The following is a 15,240-nucleotide window of genomic DNA, read 5'->3' as shown; positions in this document are numbered from 1 at the left end:
CTAGATGAATAAAAGGACCGGTAATTACTTTTCTGTGGTGGCTTAACTGAACAGGTAAAAGAAGAAACTCCTTAAGACTGAGCCAAAGAATATAGTTCAGTTGATATAAATGTAGTCAGGACACTTTGCTTTAATAAGATGTTGTAAAAGAAGTGATGATTGTCACTCCTGTTATGAACAATGTTTGAGTGTTCACACTAGCTAAATCTCCCAGAAGTGTGTGTGAACTTTTTAAAGGCTTTACAAAACTGTACTGAACAAATCCCAACTGTGCTTCTGGTACTTTGTGATTTTATTTATGATCAGAAGGCCAAGAGATAAACTGGGTTTGTGTTGTACAATTTTTGGCTTCTATGCTTCTTGATGCTATTAAAAAATTATTAAAAAAACCTCAAACAAAACACTCACCCGAGAAAACCACGTATAAACAAACCAACCCCCACAAACTACAAAACTCCAATCAAAACACAACAAACCCAACTGATTCTATGCTTAAATACGAACTTCCAAAATTGCTACAGTGAGTCAGAATGTGAAAAGAAAATAAGAAATGTGGTCTGAAGGCAACAACTACTTTATTGTTCAAAAATCTCAACTGTACTTCAACCATCCTAATTTAAATACTTCTGCCAACTCATTTTCAAACTCATTCCAACACACATTAATAAAGAATAGTATTAAATCTGTATGCATTGGTTCAGAGAACTCTAATAACATATAACCTTTGAATTAAGGTAGGCCTCTTTAGAGAGGGGCTGCAACTAAAGCCCATCAGAAAAAAGCTTTGTTGTAACAGCAGATTTTTATAGTAACTGAATGTGATTTTAATGAAAATACTGAGATCTGTTAGAAATTAAGCTTCACAGAAGCAGGAAGTTCTTTTTGTAGTTATTTTGCCTTTTGTGTAAGTTATTTCTTCTAACTGGAATGTAAATTTGCTTTCAGATTTCCATTCACCCCCAGAAGAAAATGAAGATCCTTATAATCTGGATGATGCTCCAGACAATTTGGATTATGTTATCAAGCTGAAAGGTGGCATTCCCTTTGTTTATGACAGCAAAGAGATGATGGAGCTCAATGAGCCTCGGAGTTTGCCATATCCTGACCTGCAGACCTACACCCTTGACCTGAGCCACGTTCTTGCTCTAATTGCAGATGGCCCAACGTATGTTCCTCTTTTGTTACTCTGCCCCTTCAGGCTGCTGCTTACCTGTGGCTTAGTACTTCTCACTTCTGTGACATTTAATTCCTCAGCATACCCATTCTATAGTAATGCTTTGTTTTGCCTTTCTCAAGCATTAATGCACAATGAAAAATCTTAAAAAGGAAAAAAATACAGTGCCACCTATGGCTGCCTTTCATTTCTTTGGTTTCTTAGCATCAACCATGGCAAAAAAGGGTTTAACAGAAAAACATCAAGAAATTGGTCAAGTGTTTCCATTCAAGTCAAATCTGACCCAAACTTCTTGAAGCATGGGAACTGAAACTTGAATTATTTTTTTTTTAATTTAATTTTGTTTTGGCCTATGCTGAACCTGAGGTTTTTAAACAGTTGTCCCAAATTCCTTCATGTCTGTTCTGCTCTGGCTGCTTGAAGAGAAACCCTGCATATGTAGAGCATACACATCAGCAACATAAATATTCAGTCTGATTTGTTCCAGATGTTAATTAACTGCTCATATGCTGCAAAACTGACCTATGTATGCACAATCAAAATAAGTCCAAAATTTCCCAAAAGTGCCAAATTCCTGTGAAGTCTCTAAAAACTAGAAATGTCACTGACTACAGCTGTACTATAGTTGTTACACTCATGACAAAGCAATGTCCTTGCCTAGTGCATGATGAAAGCATGTGCATCCAGTTTTAAGTTTACTTCCTAGCTGAGGATTGGAAACAACACCATCTCTCATGGCCTCAACACCAGGAAAGGAAAAGAATCCACTCTAGGATGGAACTAAGCAGGAACCTGAACTGTTCTGAGCTATTTGCCCTGTGTGCCAGCACTGCATTGCTGATCCTTTGCCTGGGAGAGATCATCACTGACGCTGTGGCCAGTTAGCCCCTGCCTGGTGCATTCTTTCCCCTGTCTGTCAGTCTGTCTGCCTCGTGCAGTGACAGTGGCAGAACAAGCCTGGCCCATTCCCTAAGCCTTTTCTCAGGAGCCAGCTCCTGTGCTTCTGCCAGCCTTATCAGCTCCAAATCCGTGCCAGGCTTTGGTTACAGAGCAGTGGGCAAATACATGCCAGTTCCAGGGTGTTGTATTCCCAGACAGACAATGAAGATAAAAGGATGAGGAGAAAAACCAGAAACAAGAGTCATGCTGAAGGCCCTTCTGCCGTTTGCACTGAAGCCTTAGACCTCAGAGTTTTAACAGCAAGCCCTAAGTAAGAGGGGCTGCAGTAGGACAAGTTAGAACACTCAGCATTGTGGTGAATGTAGGTCAGTCACCTGCTCCTTTCACTAATTCAGAGTAAGCTTTTGCAGGCTTGTCCACACTCTCTAATAAATGTGCACACCCCAAAAGAAAAAGGTCTTTCCCGTAATCCTGTTGCAGAAGCTCTTATTTTGGTGTTGTTTAGCTGTTTGCAGCAAGTCCTTTCCTGTCATTTATGCCCATCACATGTGGGGCTGCTCAGAGATCAGGAACCACTGTTCTTTAATCTTTGCTGCTGGTAAAGTGATGAAATCTCACCCCTACTCCTCAGGCTTGTGCTCTTTTGGATAACAGTATGAAATAACAGACTTTCTGCATGGGCAAACAGGTCTTGATTAGTACTGGGTTCTGTAAGACTGGGTTTGAAACAGGCTTACAAAACCATAATGGGATTTGTGTTCTATTGAGGAGAAATTGGCAACAATAATGCAGGAAAAAGAAGGCTATTACATTAACAGTGCTACCAAAATATTGTGGAGTCAATAAGAATTGACAGATGGTAACGAGAAAACCCATGTCATTGGTTAAAAATAGAAGGAGAAACATGACAGAAGATGAAAGTGGAGATGGAGCTCTGAGTAGGCAAGTAGGAACAAAAAAGCATATTTTCTATAAAGGGCACAAGAAATTATTTTGGAAAAAAGTATTTCTACACAACATATATGTTCTCAAGGCATGAAAGATGAAAGCATATTGGATCTTATCTTGGCTTCTCACATTAAATTGAAAAAGGAAATAAATTTGGAGGATTAAAAAAAATTCATAATGAGTAAGGTTGGATGACAAGTTGTTTCTGTTATATATGAGAAGATTGTTCTGTTGGAGGTACCATTTTAGAGAATTTGCAATTGGCATCCATTTGATTATAGGTTTCATGCTTTGGTCATTATTACTAAAAGGACTGCAGTTTATGCACAGGTATAGTGATGAATACTTGGACACATTGAAGGACATAACATGGTTATGTAGAGTTCTGTTAGAGACTTCACTAATAACTTAGGTCTGAAATTTGCTTACATTTTTGTTAACCAGTAGGATAAAAAGAATGGATCTGTCTTGGACCTCATAAAACACTCCAACTTTGTTTTTACTGTGGGAACTCTGATGTTCTTTTTGAATTTGAAATACAACTGGTTTTAAGTTGCAGTTCATTTTTGTGTTTTCTTTTACAGAAAAACATATTGTCATCGGAGGCTTAACTTTTTAGAATCTAAATTTAGCTTACACGAGATGTTAAATGAGATGTCGGAATTTAAAGAACTGAAGAGTAATCCCCATCGAGACTTTTATAATGTGAGAAAGGTAAGTGTGACAAGCATTAAAGGCATGACACTGGTTTTAGTAGGAGTTCAGCAGTTTTGCTTTTCTTATGGGAGGTGTAGATGACATGCACGAAGTAGTGTGTGCACACCACTCAACTGAATTAAGTTATTTTAAGAATGTTAATGTTTCTCTACATGGGAGCTCTCCAGGAAAATGAACTTGAATGTGCGTGGGTTAATTGGATTATGCTAAATTAATTTGTTTACTTATTCAGAATCAAAGGGGCTTAATTGTGTGTAGATTGCTTTAAAAGAGTGAAACAGAGTTAAGCAAATGAAGCTCACTTGGATTATGAATAAAAATATCCTTATGGAGGTTTAATTAATTTTAATGAACTCAAAGACATTCAAGTGCATTTTTCTGCTTTCATGTAGGTACATCCTACTAGACTGTAGTAGGAACAGCTGTATAGATTTTAGATGATAATTTCATTTCATATTGAAAATAGATGTTTAAATACATGTCAAAAGACCTCCCACAGAAACTAAACTGAGGGTTTATGCTGCCATCAGTATCTGGTAAAAAAAGTCTCTGATATATTAAGTAAAAAGATTATCTGAGTTGTAGTCTTGCCTCCCTCTGAGATACACTGGGCTATAATTAGGAGACAGGTAGGGGAATCAAGGAGCTGATTTAATTTCCTGACATATTTCCTGACACCCAAGGGAGCTGCATTCCCTTCAAAGCATGGAAGCAACAGTGTTAGGCTGCTTCCCTTTCCTAAAGTGGAGAGGAAGTAACTGGAGTTACTGCTTCATTTTGATAGGTGAGATTTCTTCACAATTGTTGCTGGTGGTTTTAACCACTTTGGGTCCATTTTGCATTGTTTCTCTACACAACTGGAAGAGCTAATTCTCTATTTTGCAACTTCAGGGTTTACTAATCCTTCTTGTTATGTTTTGGTTGGCACTAAAGTCCATCAAAAAGTCCTCTTGGCTTTTCCCTATAATGCCCAGTGTGTTTGTGGTAATAAACTCTCCCAGAGTCTATCACAAGTGTGGAAGCAGATGAGTTGTCAGGTAAGTTCTAATGGATTTCACCCTTCTGACTGTTAAATGTATGGATGGGAGATCTGTCAGCTAATTCACTCAGGTGGCAGAGACTCAGCTCCCAGCCTGACAGTTTTCTTGCATAACCCTGGAAAGACATTTGCTACGTGCCACATTGAGAGAAAACACTTCAGAAGCTGACAGAGACTTTAATAATAAAATACGTGGTGATTGAGACATGCTGAGGTGTGGATTAGGTGACTACCACAATCAGTTTGATTAGTGAGAAGCTTGTAATTAACAGGATTGTACTTGCTAAGTTCAGCTTTTGATCTAGAAACAAATGTTCAATGTCTCTGGGCATATCTTAATTATTTTTTAATTACCTGCTGTTGACTAAGCCACTCTACAAAAGGATTCATATTGCTCAAAAGCCCAAAATGTGTGTTGCTTCCCCTCTGGCAATGAGCACATTGCAGAGAGCAGGAACCAGCCTGCTCTGCTGTGCCAGAGACCATGCCTACTGCCAGGTACTGCTTGAGAAATTCCTGTTGCACACAGTTCATCTTGCCTAAAGTATTTTTGTGAAGCAAGCTCACAAGTAGTACTTTTCTGGAAAGTAAACTGCATTGTAGACACAATTCTTGTAAGCCCCCAGATGATCCTTCTTTTTTCCCCTGTGTCTTGCTAACCCCAATAATGTTTGGAACTGTAACTTCCTTGGAGTGCTTCCTTGTTAATAACAGTATCAGCAGTGAAACATTTGAAAGCCACACTTCTCAGCTTATGTTTTCAAGATGTCTCTCTGTTAAGTCAATCCTAAGTGCTTACTGCTCACAAGGAAAGGAAGGAACAGGATTCACCTTCCCAAAGGCTGTTGGTGAAGTTGTGTATCACATCCCTCAGACACAAGTGTGGAGATCCTGGTACAATCTGCTTATATGAAAGAGCCAAAGTAATGGATGGAAAATGTCAGAATTAGAACAGATATGAATGGAGTGGCAAGGTCAGTCAGTGAACATGTACTGCTGCATTTAGAAAGGTGCAGTAGAAGGCTGGCCATGATCAATTGCTAGCATGACAACCAAATATTACTGGTTTTCCCCTGCCTCCTGCCCCCTTCCTCACTTTTTTCCTGATTTAATAGGAGTTTTCCTCCAGTAAGATCATCTATTCTTAAAACCCAAGATAAGGCTCATCTTAAATAAGGGACATGCATGTTTATATCTTGCATATTGAAATTAACTGGAATGCAGCCCAAGATATGTTTTGCATAGTTTTGCAAGCTGGGCCTGGAAAATTGCCCTTTACTAAGGACACAGGTATTCCTGTAGACAGACAAGAACCCACAGGTGGTGAGACAGTGTGGCTGGCTGCCCTTGGCTCTCCACAGGAGGTGAACAGCTGTCTGTGAGGAAAACACTAACTTTAGAGGGGACTCTTGAGCCTGCCATCAGCAGGATTCCTCACGTCCTCCAGCTGATGCACAGCAAAGTGCAGGCAACACACATTTCCCACATAGCACTGCCTGCATGAAGAATGAAATGAAGGAACAAGAGTTTAGCTCTATGGTACAAACTCAGAACTGGGTCTGTCTTTGTATGTGAGATTTGTTTGAGAAGGGCTTCCTGTAGACCTCTGTGCCCAACAGCCTCAGATAATTCAGAGCAGACACTTTTTTTTTTTTTTTTTTTTTTTTTTTTTTTTTTTTTTTTTTTTTGTGAAGCCAATAGATTTTTTTACCTAACATTATTTGCTACCTTTGTAATGGATATCCATGTACTGAATTGGCAGGTGTCCTTCACTGCAAATAGCTTTGATACAGTTGCTAAAGATGAAAAAATCCCAGCCTAAGCCTCTTTGGATATTCTTTCTTTCTATAGCCACTATTTCAGTGTGTCAGCAAACCAGACCTGAGGATATGTCCTAGCAGTGACTTTTACACATCACATTCCTGCCTGCAGGCTCACTAGTGCAGGTGCCCAATCTTGTGTGGGTAGCTGTGCATGGGAGAATGCAGTTTCTGCATTCACAGCCCTGCTGAATGCTCTACTGCAACAGCTGCTGTGACATCCATTGGATGAGGGCATTGCAACTGAATTTTTATTTTTTTAATTATTGGTTAGACAAAGAGGAAGTAAATTCTAGCTGCTTTTCATGACCACAGAGTTGAAATACCACTAGTTGTACTTGCAAGAAGGAAAGTTAGAGTGGGGTTAAATGCTACTGAATCCTATAGATCTCAAAAAATAATGAATTAAATTAGCAGATGTCTGCTTTTTAAGCATTTGATTACAAGCCTTGTGAGTGAACAGTGAACCTGTACCTCAACTTCTCTGAGCTTTGATTCATTCAGTTTGCTTTTTTTCATTTCTTTTGTTTCCCCCAGTAGCTACTTAACTGACTCAGGTGATGAAATAGTTTCATCATATAAACCAAAATGACAGTGAATGTAAAGACTTAGGGGTTAGCATCAGATCCAAAGGGAATGTCCCTTCAGCATGACATGGAATGGAGCCTTGCCACTGTTAGCTGGCAGCAAAGCTGGCTATTGTGCTTTCAGAGCTCTGAGTGCTGCTTCTCCCCTTCTGCCCTGCAGAGATGCTGAGACAAATTCTTGTCCCTATGCTCAGTCTTGCAAGTGAGCACAAAATATGATCAGGTGTAAAGGCATCAATGATTAGAATGCAAAAATTCTGTTGAGACCGTAGAGAAAGCTTTTCCTCTCTCCTTTCTTTTAGTAATTAAAAGAACAGAACAAGAAATTTTCTCTTCACAGCAGTGTATTTTTGTATTTGTGTGAATACAAACACTTGGGTTGGATTCTGCAGCCAGACAAGAAGCTGGATATGCAGGGATCCTCTTCTCATCTCTCCTGGTTTCTGGGTTGCTCTGCATGGCATAAATATGAATTAGACAAGCTCCCAAGGAGCTCTGCACAGCTCTAGGGACTATTTCTGCTGCCAGGAGCATTCTTGCACTACCCAAGGACAGAGTATTTTGTGCCTCTGCCTCTCATGCCCGTTAAAGAACTGCAAGGAGAAAATCAATCCCACTGTATAAAGCTTTGCATCCTGTCAGAAAAGCTGATGGAGTATGAATGTATTGACGAGCATGGAATTTAGCAGTGGGATGAGGAATGATTTCCCTTCAAATCAGCACTGAAGTAAAGCCTGCAGAGGATTCAGTGTCCAGTTCATGCAGCCCATAGCTGTTGGGTTAGAAATATTTACAAATGAAATTGTATGTGTTTAGAAAATGTGGCAGTTTACAGGCTGTGGATGCTGCTAATCCATGCCCTGGAGAAGTTCAGGGTTATTAAAAGGGCTGGCCTTGGCATTTGTTTTTGCTGTATTTATCACTTATCACTCTGAATCTAGCTCATATGCCCAATTCAGTGCAGCACTGTCTGTGATATGCACAGATAAGCATCCATAAAACAGATCTGAGATGGAGCTTTTGTGGAGATCTGAGTGACAGTGGAAGGAAAGAGAAGGAATGCAGGAAGAAAAGGGAGGAGGCAGAGTGGCTGAGGGAGGCAGGTGCTGGTTAGATGTGGAGGGCAAGGAGAACTCCTTCAAGCTGTAAGTTGTACACAGTAGGAATCTGCAGAGAAAGAAAGCCTGGCTTCATTACATGGAGAATTGCTGAGTGAAGGGAATTCTACCATCCTTTAAGTGCAAGGAAACTGATGTCCACCATCACTTGAATGATGGAATTACAAGAATTTAACCTTCATGTAAACAACTGTTTCCATTTGTTACAAGGGTGAATTCACTGAAGGTGTAATACTGTGTTCCAAGACAGGCTTCTGTCAGTCATTCTCTTTTTCTTTCCATTGAAGATTAATGTGACCTTGAGAGAAAGGTTTTCTGCTGGGGGAGGGGACAATAAGCAGTGCAACAGGAAATCTGGTTAAGAGAATGCAGCCGGGTTTTTTCCACTAAGGAGAAACTGGGCTGGAATGGCACTAAAATGAATTTGAAAATGGAAGGAGAATGTTTGCAAATAGAAACAAATAAACCTTGTAGTGGGGCTGTGTTACTCATGGTCCAGAAAAGCATCAGCTTATTTTATGTATTGTATGAGGAACAAAGTAGTAACGTCTCAAACTGGGAGTGGCTTTGTCTTTTTTGGGGGGGAGGAAGGAGGCAAAGGGGGTATTTGTCAGCCTTGTATGAATTCAGTCTGTTCAAATTGTTTTAGTAGAAGCCTTTCATAATAAATAGCAATAAAATTAGTAACAATATTTTAGCATTATAACATTTCACATAATAATAACAACGATAATGACAATAACCTACCTAACCAAATCAGCCCACTTAAGCTCTGCCTAAGGATTCTGTATTCAGATACTTCACTTAGGTAGGATTGCACCCTGCATGGTAAAAATGTCCAAGAGCATACACATACACTAACTATGTGCTAGGGTAGTTCAAAGCTCAAGTCCTTAAAACCTTCCAAAAAGTTGCATTTATGCTAAAAATACAATAGAGAAGAAAAGCTTATGACTTTAGACTTGAGTCTTCTATGACTTTTTATTACTGAAGTTGCTGCTTTCTTAAAGGTCAAATTATACTGGGTAGTAAAAGAAGGTAGCTAAAGTAGTGAGTATTCTCTGGAAAAAGCATGAAGGAGATTCCAGAAAGGTCTCAACTTTTGGCAGATATGTATGTTTAGGTTGAAGGAGGAGGAAGAGGTAAAAAAAAAAAAAAAGTATACATATAAAGGCAGATCTTTGTTCTCAGAATAAACCTACTGTGGTTAGCTCAGCTCTAGGGCTGTGTGTGATGTGTTTGTGGGGACTGGAGAAGATGTCACAGGAGCTCACTGAACAGCAAAGGCACACTCCAGAGAATTATTTCTCAACAGGAAGCAGGATTTTAAAAGCAATGTGATCTTTGCACACAAGCAAACAAAAGAAACAAAAAGCCTCCTTGCTTTCCATCCTTGTCCTCCTAACAGCAGTGAATTCATGCTGATTTACATAAGGAGGAAGTGCTGTGTCTTGTTTGTTCTGACTTTTTTCAAGACTCATTAATTCCAGTAGCTGAGCCACTACTGGAACCAATGCATTCTGAAATTCAGTAAACTACACTTTTTCAGGGTCCCTGCACCTGTATTCTCTGTTTATGATTTGCTTTTCATTAGCATTTAAAGCCTGGTAACTGCTGTTCACTGTATAAGTTGACCAAGCCTAGTAGTATTTCACTGCTCCAGGAAGAGTTTACAGTAAACAACATTAGTGCCTAACCCAGAGAAGGTTTATTAACCTGAGTAAGCACATGTATAAAATGCACTTGGACTCAAATATCTATACAGGTACTCTGAGGAGAGTGAGAATACATTGTGTGGAGGTGTGTTTACTGTTTATACACATCAATGTTTCCTGTGCATTAATAATGTACTTTTTTTTCTGTACTTTGAGACAGCAATATGTTTCTTGCTTTTTCATTTAGCTTTAATGTGTCTGGTATATTTGAATTAGACAGTGATTAACAATTAAATGTTTAGGATTCAGTTTTATGGCCTGATCTTTATTTATGCTACTGACATTCATAGGGTGAAGCTGCAACAACTTGTGTATATATAACATGCAAATAAAATGACTCCAGGTGGCAAGTGAAGCAGTGGCATTCCTGTGGCCTGGATGTCGTGGCATAAACCCAGGTTTACACTGCAGGAGGGTGGCTTATTCATGTGCTCTGTGGTGTGTTTCCTGCTGATCCTTAAAAGCAGATAAGGATGTTGATTAGTTCTGTTGGCAGAATGTGAAACTGCAGAGTCACTGCACAAAGGGGAATGTTTTTGGCTCACTTTTTTACTGTCCATGTTTGCAGTTTCCTGGACAGAGGAATCCTGCATGAGAGTCCTTTCAGACGTTTAGGTATAGTGGCTCCTTATCGATGGCTTATCAGAGTATTTGGTTTATTTGAGAAGTTCTTTTAGTGTTACTAAGGACTTACACAGGGAAAACTTACATGACAACCAACCCCCAGATCTTGTGAGTTGTTTCTTTGGTTTGTGTTCCAATAGAGGCTGCTCAGGGAGCAGTGCAAGCTTCTGAGCAAAAGTAAAGAAGACCTGTGGAAATCATTTGTTTCTTGTCAATACCTTATTTTTCAACAAAACCTGAAGGAGTACTCTCAGCCCTTCTGTGAATTTGCACTTCCCTTAGTGTGTGAAGAGATGTCTAAGAAAAAAAGATCTGAACAGTCTGTCAGCATTATGAGTTGCTCTATTATAATTAAACTTGGAAAAAATGGTGACGAAAATGTCAGATTAATATTCTTCAGTACTAGTGACCTAAGATGTTTTATATGGTTGAAATATCATTGAAAAAAATGAATTCTGCTTTTGGAAACAGCTGAGAATTCCAAGTCCTTTCAGTCAGTGAGGATAGTTATAACCACAGTGTACAACTAGAGAGGCATTGTTGATTCATTAATGAAGTAAAAGGATACTAAGGGGTCAGAGTGTCCTTTAAGGAAGTATCAAGTTTAATCTGAACCCAGGGTCAGTGATCAGCACTTAGAATGTATCTTGTTGAAAATGTTCCTATTTAAATAGGAAACTACTAATTGAGGGCTACTTTACTTACAGTTCTCCTTACTGACTAATTCAACCAAAATCAAAATCTCAGGGTTCTGAAACATTTTGATTTGCTTAGGCACTAAACCATTTGTTGCTTAAGGAATATTTTAGAAGGCTTTACTGTTGTCAGTGACATAGATACTTTGCTAATTAAGTCTATGTAGATGGATGATAAGCATAAATAACCTTTTGATTTCAGGTTGACACTCATATCCATGCTGCTGCCTGCATGAACCAGAAGCACTTACTGAGGTTTATTAAGCACACCTATCAAACGGAGCCCGACAGGATTGTTGCAGAGAAAAAAGGCAAGAAGATGACTTTAAAGCAAGTCTTCGAAAGCCTTCACATGGACCCCTATGACCTCACTGTAGACTCTTTAGATGTCCATGCAGTAAGTCTAGTGAAATGACAAAACAAATGGGAAAAAGCTAAGTTTTCCAAGTGTAAAATTCTAGTTACTAGAATGTTTGCATGATAACTTACTAAATCAGAATTTGACTTCACGCATTACAGTGCATGTTAGAAAGAAGTTATCACAGAATTTTTCTTTTCTGTGCCTTTTCTAATGCTGGGCAATTTGATTTATGAACTATTGTGTGTTCTTAAAACTGTGGTTATTTAGGTTCTTTTCCTCCTCCAGGGACGTCAAACATTCCATCGATTTGACAAATTCAATTCCAAGTACAATCCAGTTGGTGCCAGTGAGCTGAGGGACTTGTATCTGAAGACTGAGAACTATATTGGTGGTGAATATTTTGCTCGTATGGTCAAGGTAAATAAGTTTCAAGCTTTTCCAGCTGTAGAGAAATGAAGGTTTGTAATAGATTTGTCATAATTGCATACAGACCTAACACTATGGTTAAGTGATTCCAAGTATTGGGCTTGCTCCAGCAATTCCTCAGAGGAAGACCTCTGCTAAGCCAGCTCCTGTTGCTTTCTGAACAGTTTTATGAGGTAGAAACGTACACATAAGCTGTGTATGAGTTCAAAGCTGAGTTGTGGGTAGTTTTAAACTAATGGAGAGAAGCTGAGGGTCAATTCACTGGTTAGGTATTTTGTTAGGATTTAGTTGGCTACTGTAGTTGCTAGGGAAGGAGGAGCTAGGAAAGTGCCTCTGCATAAATCTGCATCTGCACATGCATGCAAGAGGCTTCAAATTAATTTATTAGAAAAAAAAAATTAGTAATTTTTGTGATGTAGCAGGTTGTCAGCTCTTCTTGAATATACAGAAGTATTGTCTAAAAATTGCTGTAAAACTGCTTGCTACCATAGATTGTGGGTCAGATTCTCCATTGTTCTGTGTATTTTATGTAGATGATTGCTCTAGTTTAAATAGTCTAATTCTGATTTATCTCTCTTAAAAGTAGGTTTGACAGAGGTGTTAGTAAGGACTGCAGAAGAACATTGTCCTTTAAAAGAAGGTGTTAGAGTTATTCCCAGTTATATGTACAGTTAAGTTATATTCACATCATATTTGAGCTAGCTTGCCAGTAGAGTATTTAGATGCCTAAAATAAAACAATAGATTGAAAGACAAGAGATTCCCTTTATCTTTAAAGGATGCCAATACAGTTATGTCTGCTCTGAGGAAAATGCAGTGATACATATATTTCTAACTGTAAATGATCTCAGTGTCCATATTAAAGCAAATATATTTATTACTTACTAGGAAGTAGCCCGTGAACTAGAAGAAAGTAAGTACCAGTACACAGAACCCCGCTTATCCATTTATGGACGGTCTCCAGATGAATGGCTGAACTTGGCAAAATGGTTCATTAAGCATAAAGTTTATTCCCCTAATATGCGCTGGATAATTCAGGTTCCCAGAATCTAGTAAGTAATCAGGAGCTCTTGGTAATCTTAATAGTTTGAAATCATACCACTGACTTAATTTCTGATAATATTTAGATGGCTTATTAGCTGTCCTGTAGTTCTATTTATAAGCAATAGCTTGGGAGATTTATTTTTGACCATTGGTGCAGTTTTCCTGACAGTCTGGGGGTGGAAGACAGGAGATGGGGATTGAATCTACTCTTTATGAAGCATTTCAAAACTACTGTGAATTATTTGTAGGTCTGAAGACATTGAAACCAAAAATTACAACTGGGTGAAATCAAGCTGCATTCAAAGGCCAATTAAAATACAATTTAGTAATAAGAATAAATCAACTCTTGAATTCCATGAAGGAGTAGAAAATGCCCTGTCAAATTGTTATCATCAAGTTTAGTGACTAAATGACAGTGAACTTGGAAACAACCCAGACTGATGATTTCCAAACTTAAATCCTTGTCAGATCTTTTCAGTTTTTAAGCTTCCTTTGGGACTTTATTTCTTTGTTTCCAATAATGTGTGTTGTAATACAGTCTCCCCTGATAATTTTGTCAGACTTAATAGCTGAGCTTCTTGTTTTGAAATGTCACAGTTGGGGTATGAGTAGAGAAGGAGCTGTCACAGTCACATATATCCCCCAGAGCATGCTTTTCACTGGGGAGAAAGTTTTTCTCCTTCAATTTTTCTTACATAGCAATTTCTGGCATGCATGGCACAGTCGGCACTTGGAATAAGTCACGCACCTAGTGGCACATGGAAGTACTATCCCTTTTATCTGAAAGGCTCACTAGAGCACAGCATTCTGCTTTCATTTGGAGTAGTTACAGCTTTAGGAAACAGAATCCTCCACGAGAGGTAGCTCGTTATCTCCCCTGGTAGTAACTGGATGTCTGTGAAGGACAGGGTCACTGCTCTAAGGCAGCATCTGCCCCTGCATGCTGTCTCTATTTTTGGAGCACTTGAGAGCTTCAGTAGAGCCTGGATGAAGCAGAGTGCCAGGCAGTGCAGGAAACAGAGCACAGAGACAATCTGCCCTAACATAAACTTTGAATTTCTGAATCCTGGTGGAACTGAAGCTCTGGAATGTACACAAATAACAGAAAATACAAAAGTGAAGGACAATACAAGCTTATTAAAGAATGTGTCTATTTTTTCTCCTTCAGTGACATATTTAGGTCCAAAAATATTCTGCCTAGTTTTGGGAAGATGTTGGAGAACATCTTTGTACCTTTATTTGAAGCAACAATCAATCCCAAAGATCACAAAGAATTGCACCTATTCCTCAAATATGTAAGTACGTTTGGGTTTTCTTCTCATATGAAATGGATCCTCTACTGCTCTTTTTCTGTTCCCATACACTAAAAGTTTCCTTCTCCACAGATTGCTTGTGTTATTATTGATGCAAAGCCCTGACACATAATTTAGTACAAGTCTGTGTGAGGTCCTATTGTCAGATAACCTGTTTATTTCCTCAGAAACAGCTCAGCAGCTATTTATTTGTTCTTTCATTCATGACCAAAGATGTTTACATGCTCTTGTGCATCATCATCCAGGATGGGCACTTTGAGCTGTTTCTGAACTGGTCTCCAAGAAGGAGGCAGCTGGAAGGAAGCTTTGTGTAGACTGTGATGGATCTCAGGAGAGAAGTGGGATGCAGCTGCTGGGACAAGGTTAACACAGACATTTCTGAGTGTGCTTCAGATCACAGCTCTGAGCTTTGCTGGGAACCTCTTGCTTTCAGCTGCTTATCAAAGACAGCAGATGAGTTCAAAGGATTCTAGTCTGGATCTTAGGGAGTTTTGCAGCTCTGTAAACCCCCACAGAAGCCTGAAGGCTTTTGTGCACCCGGGCTTCCTGTTTGTCTCAGGAGAAAAAAAATGGGTAAAACTTTGACAAAACATGTTATTCCTGCTGTCTGCATGGTATGGTAGGATGCAGAGCAGCAGGACTGCTAGGATAAGGATGGAAATGAAGGAGGAGGAACCGGATGCTTGTTCAAACAAGTCCTGAAGCAAGAGTAAGTGGCACTGAAGTTTGCTTCTTGAAGCCCCTTATTTCTGTGAATTCC

General features: G+C 39.1%; 1 protein-coding gene across 4 annotated transcripts in view; it reads left to right on the top strand.

Moving 5' to 3' along the window:
• The window catches only part of AMPD3 (adenosine monophosphate deaminase 3), a 33,030-nt gene that overhangs the window by 7,758 nt on the left and 10,032 nt on the right, over window positions 1-15,240 (top strand). For all 4 annotated transcript variants that reach the window (XR_013182706.1, XM_077179814.1, XM_054635830.2 and 1 more), the window contains exons 5-10: window positions 946-1,165; window positions 3,607-3,736; window positions 11,540-11,734; window positions 11,984-12,115; window positions 13,012-13,175; window positions 14,336-14,462. Coding sequence is in view for 3 of the 4 variants with exons in the window: in XM_077179814.1 (XP_077035929.1) it covers window positions 946-1,165; window positions 3,607-3,736; window positions 11,540-11,734; window positions 11,984-12,115; window positions 13,012-13,175; window positions 14,336-14,462 (968 nt within the window). In the remaining variant the exon portion in view is untranslated. The remainder of the gene's footprint in view (window positions 1-945; window positions 1,166-3,606; window positions 3,737-11,539; window positions 11,735-11,983; window positions 12,116-13,011; window positions 13,176-14,335; window positions 14,463-15,240) is intronic.

The sequence above is a fragment of the Agelaius phoeniceus genome, chromosome 6, assembly GCF_051311805.1.
Source record: "Agelaius phoeniceus isolate bAgePho1 chromosome 6, bAgePho1.hap1, whole genome shotgun sequence".
In the NCBI taxonomy this organism is placed as follows: domain Eukaryota; kingdom Metazoa; phylum Chordata; class Aves; order Passeriformes; family Icteridae; genus Agelaius; species Agelaius phoeniceus.
This window is presented reverse-complemented; position numbering and strand designations above follow the sequence as displayed.